The sequence below is a fragment of the Crocuta crocuta genome, unplaced genomic scaffold, assembly GCF_008692635.1.
Source record: "Crocuta crocuta isolate KB4526 unplaced genomic scaffold, BGI_CrCroc_1.0 scaffold301, whole genome shotgun sequence".
Taxonomy (NCBI): domain Eukaryota; kingdom Metazoa; phylum Chordata; class Mammalia; order Carnivora; family Hyaenidae; genus Crocuta; species Crocuta crocuta.
The window spans coordinates 984,425-993,208 of record NW_027527544.1 but is presented as its reverse complement, the minus strand read 5'-3'; the positions used below and the strand labels follow the sequence as shown (position 1 = coordinate 993,208).

Here is an 8,784-nt window from a genome sequence, read left to right as displayed (position 1 = left end):
GCTTCTATCCTCATTCTACCTGACAGATCTAACCAGCCCAACTCAGAGAGCATGGGGACCTTGTCAACAAAGAGGCCAGTAATGCCTGGGAGAACAAGGTCAACTACAAATGGTGGTACCTTAGGCTGCCCCTCCAACACTCAGGGGTTTCCCTGGCTTCTCTCCATAGTTCCCACATGCCCAAGAGCTCTCTAAAGGGGAGCAACCCGCAAGGAGTTGAGAGCTAACTTCCTTCTTTGTTCACTGCGCCGGACTCATCACCTGTATGTAGAACAGGGATCAACCCAGAAAACAGTGTGTCTGAACCCTAAGAGACTCAGGTCCTGTTAAGCAGAGGAGAGCTCATCAGCATTCAAGATCTGGCTGGGCACAGAACTTATTTTACTGCTAGAAGGTGTCTCATCTCTGTCTTCGGTTGGCCTTAGATCTGTTTTTCCCACAGACTCAGGAGGTTTCTTCTGCCTACAGTCACAGCAAACACACTTTACCCACTCCTGAAAGCTTTCAGAGACACTGGAGGAAAAGAGCTTTTTGCAAGGGTGGAAGAACTGATAGAAGATGAGCATGAAGAGGATGGCTGTGCAGTACCCAACGAGCAACTGCAGAATCAGCAGAGGTGCACACACGTACATGTAGATGTCGGTCTTGTAAAGATACCACATGAGGAGGAGGAAGGCATTCTCAATGAATCTCAGCATGTAGTATACCAGTAGCCGGTACCAGTTCTGCGACTTGCTGATGAGGTCCGGGTTGTTGATTTTCAGCTGCACGGCTGACCAGCAGAACATATTGATACCGGCATAGAGCAAGGTGAGAAAGCACAGCACGATGGTGGTGCCCACCCGACTGAGGGCCTTCTCGATGTTCTCGGGGAACGGGGAGCCACTGCACCAGAAGAGGATCCAGGGGTACAAGAAGAAGCTGAAGAAGTTGACGAGTACTACTATCACCACCCAGGCCTTCAGGACAGAGGTAAAGAGGACCAGGACAATGACTCGAGTGGCAATCTCAAAGCTCCTCCAGAGGAAGATACACACGTAGGCCAGAGGCTTCACTTTGACATCGTATTCATCATACTTGATCTTGATGGCCAGGATGTTGCAGCGCAAGGCTCCATACACAATGGATAACAGGGAGAGGACCATGAAGAAACCTGGGGAGAGGAGAGAAAGAGCACTGTCGAGTCTCACCTGCACCAATAATCCTGCTGTCCAGACACTTTGTCAGTTCCTTCACCCAGATTCCTTGGACCCTTCTCTTTTATGTTCACAGGCTGACTTCCAGCTGCCAGTATCTGTTCACTGTGCCTAAGGGCTTTTGCCATGGCTGCGGAAGGCTGCTCTGCCCTGGTGCTGGGGAGGCTTAAGGGCCCGGGAATCATTGCTCCTGAGAGGGCCCTCGATGCCCAGTTCTAGCGTATCCGATAAGAGCTGGAATATAACTGCCCGAGTTCCCCCACCCCTTGGGTAGCGTGACTCTTGAGGCATGTGTTCTATACTGTTCACCAGTGTTTCCTCACAGGGCTACTTTCCAATCACCCAGGGTGACAGCTATCTGACAGCGCTCCCTTTACTGGCTGCCTTGTCTTGTCTCATTCTCTTCTCCCATGCTCCTGACACCTTCCTCCAAAAACACATGCACTCAAATCCCTGTCTCGGGGTCTGCTTCAAGTTCAACTCAAACTGAAACGCCTTTCTAACCCCATCTTGCTCTGCCTGAATATGCAGAATCCTACATGGTGTTCTTTGTCTCCTCAATTAGTTTAAGCTCCTGACGAGTCAAGAATGACCATGTCCGACATTTCACCTTGATGCCTCCCAACTTATACCAGTAGTGGGTACACAAACAGAAAAGACTCAATAATAAATGGCTCAGTGAGTTCCTCTCTATCTGCAGGACCTTTTAAATTTATACGCANCTCATCAGTTACATTTAAGAAGATAACTGCAAGACTGCCGAAGAAATGAGAATGTCACCATTACTGAGAATCTTGTCTTGGGCTGAAAGGCCTTAGTATTTCAAGAAGTCTCAGCTCTAGCTGCCTATTTCTTAAAATGACCTATGGCTAATGGGTTCACCTAGTTTATACAAAGCAGAAGTTTGGGGGGATGAGATGTGGCTCACTTCAATGGGACATGGTACCGTGTTTGAGGGTATGACACTATGGCTGTGAGCTACTGTCTCAGAAGCACGCCACCGATCCATGAACACAAACTGTGTGGTCGAAGCTGAAATACAATCGTTTACTAACGGGCTGGCCACCACCTCCAAATACTGCAGCAAGGAGAGACTGGAGGCAGGGCTTGGAGTTAGGAACCAAGAGTCTGGCTCTGGTTTCAGTCTTACCCCGTCAGGCCACACTAGGGAAACAGCAATCTCTCTGGGTCCTGTTTTCTCACCCATAAAACTGAGACAATAATACCTTCTGTGCCTGCTCCTTAAGGTGCAATGTCCATATAATTGTCTCTACCTAAACACACAATTTAAAATGCATGGGAATGAAGGGTTTTTCCCTTGTTTAAGTTCTGAATCGATCGAAAAAACATCTATATTTGGTGGACACAAAACCTCCGAAGCCTCGGTACTTATGTGTCTGGCAGAAGCTGAATTCTCAGAGGCTCAACTTTTTTCATAGTCTTTTGGCACTGATTTAAATCATCAAAATCATTCACTGGAAAGGCTGTCACCTACTAATCAAATTTAAAAGATAGAAACACTATCCCAGGAGTAGACCAGAAAGAAATTGGAATGAATTATTGTTCCTGAGAGGCTAATTCAGGGGACCATTGTAAAGCAGTATATACTGACAATGTATCTTTATGTTTTATGTATTTTATATTTTTATAAATTTCTATACGCTAAGGATCTGGTAGTGAACCCTTTTCTTTCAGTCCTTATGTTTTTCCCACTATAAGAAAAATACTTCAGTGGCGCCTGGGTGGCTCAGTCGGTTAAACGTCCAACTTCGGCTCAGGTCATGATCTCACAATTCGTGGGTTCGAGCCCTGCATCGGGCTCTGTGCTGACAGCTCAGAGCCTGGAGCCTGTTTTCAGATTCTGTGTCTCCCTCTCTCTCTGACTCTCCCCTGCTCACGCTCGCTCTCATTTTTAAAAAATTAAAAAAAAAAGAAAAAAGAAAAATACTTCATATGCAGAAGATGAGCTAACCATAAATAAAATGTAAATTGTGTATTCATACAAATACGGTATTTATATTGTTATATTTTTGATCCTCCAAATTATTTATTACTTTTAACAATGTAATGACTCAATTTTTTTTTGTTTAGCATTTACCCATTTTTGTCTTGTTAGGTCAATTATTTCCAAATTATATTATTTATTTCTTTATGAAGAGAACTGGCCAATCATTACTCAATTGGCACTCTGTAGCAATCACCCACTGAAGCTTTCTGAGAAGGCAAAGAATCTGTTCTCGAAATTACTGACCTCAATCATCACTCCCACTGCTGGGTGCTCAGAGCAGAATTTCACAGATAGAAAAGGGGTCCGGGAAGAGAGATGCACTTGGAAGACCAGAAGCTAGGACAGAATGCTTGGAATGCACATTTCTACCTCTAGAATTAAGCTGGTATCTAACGAACGGCTAGGGTGATGTTCATGCAAATACTTACTTACTCAGACTTGAATGGAGAAATAGTTCCCTGGTGCCATTTCCCAACCTTCTCTTCCCAAAGTCAACAAAAAGGGATCGGTTGGCAGTCTGCCCATTTAAGTGGCACTTCATAGAAATATAACATCCCCTAACAATCCTATTCTCATTTCCTATCAGTGTGTGTAGGGGGGCACATTTTGCTGTTCTCATCTTTTATCAGAGGGCAAGACATCACTTTAGGCAAAACTGAATAGACTTGGCACACTTCTAAAGCTTCTTCCCCCTCAATTCCTGCCAAGTAATCTCCTTCCAAATGAACTCTTTTCCTATTTCACCGAGACAGAAGTTGTTATTAGGCACGAATTTGCTCATTTCCTGACTTGACACGAAAGAACTGAATCTCTATGTTAAATGCTTTAGGACATTTTATTCCCTGGGATTCCCCTTCGGAGGGGAACTGAATTCTATTTGGGAGACAAGGGGAACGGTTTCTCTGTTGTTCTGGAGAGTTAGAGAGGCTGCTCCCGAGATGGAAGCCGCTAAATGGCTGCTCTCGGTGGACTGCTGGATCTGCAATAAAATGACTCAACTTGCAAAACAGTTTAGGCAGAACAGAGATTTCCCCCAACATTAGTGAATGACTTCGAGGAAGGAAGTGAGGCAGCCTGAAGGAATATGGTGGCACAGTGGTGGAGGGCAACTGAGGGAGTTGGCGCAGTAAGCTTCTGGAAATTGCAATTTTACCCAGATTTCTGAAGGGCAGTCATTTTTAGCTCTTTTGCTTTCAGCTCAGTACACAAAGCGCTTTTCCTGCTCTCTGGAGCCGGGATCTCCACGTGGGCTGCACTCCGCCACTCGCTTCCTCCTCCAAAATCTTGCTCCATCAGTTATCATCTTTCTCTTCTCAAGTTTCCAGCTGCTCCCTCTATCTTGGCTCTTTTCCCTGAGTGTATGAATATGCCCAAGTCAGCTGCATCTAAAAAACCATCCTTCCTTTGCAAAAACCGGCGTGATCGCTGAAGCAGTGTGATGGATACGGGGAGGTTCATTATAGTATCTTCTCAATCTTTTTGTATGTTGCAAAATTTCTGTAATAATGGAAGAAGAGAAGGAAAGGGAGGGAGGGCAATGAAGGAAGAGTAGGGTGCGGGAGAGAGAGAGGAAGGACCCCTCCTTCCCCATGCACTTCTTTCTGTCTACCAATATACTCTCTTTGACACGTTTCCGGCAATCCTCTTGAGTCATCTCTAATCAAAACACTCACTCTAATCCTCAACTCCTTGCAGTCTGGACTCTGGCCTTGTTCCTTCCTGATCTCCCTGTAACACTGGATGTTGCCTGCTCACACCTCCTTGAAACTTCTCCTGTAGAAGTAACCACGCTGTTTGCTCCTACTCATCCTCTCGCTTTTCTTGCAGCCTCCTCGCAATTTCATTCATTGGCACATCTTTCTCTTCCACTCAGGAACTGTGGTTTTATGTTCCCCTTCTAGCTAAGGGCCTACTAGATTTCTCTTGCGAGATACCTTATAGGTGCCTCAAAACAAAGCAAACGTCACAAACAACAACAAAACCACAAACGGAACATGCCTCATTTCCCTGAAAACTCCTCTGATGTTTCCTCTAACGGCCCATGAGACCAACACCCAAGATCATGCTACCCAGAAATCTGCGTGTTAAGTAGGACTTTTACCTTCCTCTCCCATGACAGCCAAGTACATCTCTAAACTCTGGCTATTCTGCATGGCTCATAGACCAGCAGCCCAGACACTGACTGGGAATTTATTAGAAGTGCTCCACCTCAGGGCCACCTGGGTGGCTCAGTTGGTTAAGTGTCCAACTCTTGGTTTTGGCTCAGGTCATGACCTCACGGTTCCTGAGACTGAGCCCTGTGCTGGGATCTGTGCTGACAATGTGGGGCCTGCTTGGGATTCTCTCTCTCCCTCTCTCTTTCTCTCTCTCTCTCTCTTCCTCTTCCCTGCATGCTCTCTCTCAAAAGAAATAAACTTNTAAGAATCTGTATTTTAATAAGATTTTCAAGGTAATTTGTATGACTATCACAGTTTGAGAAGTACTGCTCTAAATTGTCTTCTTCCATTTCTGGTTCTGTCACTTGTTAAGTCCCATACGGTTCTTGCCACAGAGTCCTAACTCATTTGCTTCTCTGCCACCTGTCTTCCTCTTGTCTTTGCCTGGATAAACCCTACTTGTTCTTCAAGGTTCAGTTAAAGTGTGAACTCAGCAATGATGCTTTCCCTCAGCCTTTATTCAGTTACATTCATTCAGTTGTGCTAAATGCTTCTAAGACTCTTCAAGCTCAGTGAACTGCCCCTTTATTGGGATCTCACAGCTACCTATTCATGCCTTTATTTCAACACCTGATATCTTTGGTTTAGTGCAATCTCCTAGGTGTAGCTACTGTTTCATACAGACTTTTATCACCAGCACCTACGTAGCACAGTGACTGGCACGAAGCAGGTGACTGATAACATTTATGTTGAATAAAGAATGAGTAAGTGAATTCAAAATTGCACAATCTGTGAACAGCCTTTTTTCACCACTGAATAAGGAGTTTAAGCTCCAAATCTCTCACAGAGATAACTAAAGTGAGCAATGAAAACTCTCAAAGCCCCTTACCAGAGGGTGATTTCTGTGGTTACCGGCTTCCTATGCAAATACATCTGCTTCCATGTGCCTTTCTCAATCAAGAAGTTGCACCTGTTTCCAACATTTCCTGAGACATAAGATCCAAAAGAGAAAATGTTTTTGGGCTTCAAGTCTACATTCTAAAAAAAAATTCTCTTTGAGGTACATGACAGGCCTGCAAAACACGTAGATATAGGAACAGTACAATATTCTCTGACCACAGGCATAACTAAGGAAGTCAAGTACTGCTTCAGCATGTGGGGCCCAACCAGAAGCAAGACCATTCTGGATTATCTTGGCAGTGTTGAGTTTTCCTGGCCAGTAACCTAGATTAGCCTTCTTGTAGGATCCGACAGCTTACTCCCATGAGTGATCTGTGACCACTTATTCTAGAACCCAGTGGTCTGCTTTATTTTTTCCCCCAATGGTCTGCTTTAATTCCACCCCCGGCCCTGACAACTGGTTAACAAACTTCATGAAGAGGCTGAGAATGGGAGATTATCACCATGAGTTTAGCTTGTACCCAATCTGCCACTGTAATCTCCCAGTTTGCTATGGTAAATATTGTGTTGCTTCTTTGTTTCAATGGCTTCATTGAGATACAATTCATATACCATACAACTCATAATCTGAAGCATACAATTCAGTGGGTTTTTAAAAAGTTGATCCACAGATAATGTGCAACCATCACGAGTCAATTTTAGTAATTTTTATCACTTCAAAAAGAAACCCTGTACCCTTAACCTATCATTTCTCCAAAACCCTCCCCTACTCAGCCCCAAGCAACCTCTCTCTAATCTACTTTCTGTCTCTATAGATTTCCCTATTCTGGACTTTTATGTGAACGAAATCGTGTAACAGGTCTTTTATGACTGATTTCTTTCACTTAGCAAAATGTTTTCAAAGTTCATCTATATTGTAGCATATATCAGTCCTTCATTCCTTTTTGTGGCTGAAAAATAATCCACTGTATGGATATACTACTTTTTTATCCATTCATCAACTGGTGTAAATTTGCACTGTTTCTGGTTATTGTTAATAGTGCTGTTATGAACATTCATGTACGAATATGTTCTTTTCAGTCCACAGAAGTAGACTGCTGGGTCATCTAACTTTATATTTAATTGTTTGAGGAACTGTCACACTGTTTTCCAAAGCAATGACACCATTTTACATTCCGACCAGCAGTGTATGAGGTTTCCAATCTCTCCACATCCTTGCCAGTATTTATTATTATTGACTTGAATCTTTATTAACTTTTTAATTCTAGCCATCCTAGAAATCCTAGAATCAAAGGATGTGTGAAGTAGTAGGTCATTGTGATTTTGATTTACATTTGCCTGATGACTAATGATGCCAAGCATCTTTTTACGTACTTATTGGTCATTTGTCTATCTTCCTAGTTGCTTTTGGTTCTTAACTGCAGAACAAACTCATAACAGATTTTACACTGTCCCATATGCATCCCCCCACATTTAACAAGATTCAAANACAAGGAATTAAAAAAAAAAAAAAAAAAAAAAGCACATTTCTTTCATCTCATGCTTTTTAAATTCCCTTTAAAAAAAGGCGGGGCATCAAAATGCAAAATGAGGATTTTCATGCCGGTAATGGTAGATTAGATTGTTTTGGTCCAATATTTCTGCCAAGACCAATTGGGAAAATATCCATTCAAAGGCATCTGAGATCTGCCAAAGCAGTGAGTATTTCCGGGGTTAAGATCTCAAAGAATAGAAAAGTCCCAAGAAAAAATTCTGAAGCTGCTTTTTCCCTCAAGACATTTGCTCATATGCTAATGGGTACTAAGGGACTCAGAATCTGAACCCAGCCTTCAGCAGCCTCTCATGGCTGGTGGGTGTAGGAGCAAACAGTGACATTCTGTCCCTATAACGGTCCTGGTATATACCCAAAGCTTTCTGGTGGAAACCCAAAAGACTAGATGCGAGGAGTAAAGGTGACCAGAAATAGATCAGTCCTCACAAAGACTGAAGTACAAAATTCAGCCAACTCAAGTTGTAACTGAATCACGTTGATCTGTATCTAATCCAATTACCTGCTATAAACAAAAGTAAAATTTTCCTGGAGAAAGAGAGTTCATTCAGAGCCTCAAATTATCTCAAATAACTGACATTTAATTAAAAATAACTTGACATGCCAACAAGAAAACAAGAAAATGATAAAAATCCAAGAATGAAAATAGACAATGAAAAGAGATCCAGAGGAGATATAGTTATTGGAATCATGACACTGACTTCAAAAATATCTGTAATTGGGGCGCCTGGGTGGCTCAGTCAGTTGAGCATCTGACTTCGGCTCAGGTCATGATCTCGCTCATGGGTTCGAGCCCAGCATCGGGCTCTGTGTTGACAGCTCAGAGCCTCTTTCCTGATTCAGATTCTGTGTCTCCCTTTCTCTCTGCCCCACCCCTGCTCACGCTCTGTCTCTCTCTCAAAATAAATGAACGTTAAAAATTTAAAAAAATATATATCTGTAATTAATATGTTCACAAAATTATATAAGAAGATA

At 43.0% G+C, this 8,784-nt stretch overlaps 1 protein-coding gene across 1 annotated transcript in view; it reads right to left on the bottom strand.

The window, feature by feature from the left end:
- Nucleotides 1–6: 6 nt before the first annotated feature.
- The window catches only part of XK (X-linked Kx blood group antigen, Kell and VPS13A binding protein), a 53,510-nt gene continuing 44,732 nt past the window's right edge, over nucleotides 7–8,784 (bottom strand). The window contains exon 3 of the mRNA XM_077765092.1: nucleotides 7–1,153. Within this exon, the coding sequence (XP_077621218.1) occupies nucleotides 327–1,153 (827 nt within the window). The 3' untranslated portion in view covers nucleotides 7–326. The remainder of the gene's footprint in view (nucleotides 1,154–8,784) is intronic.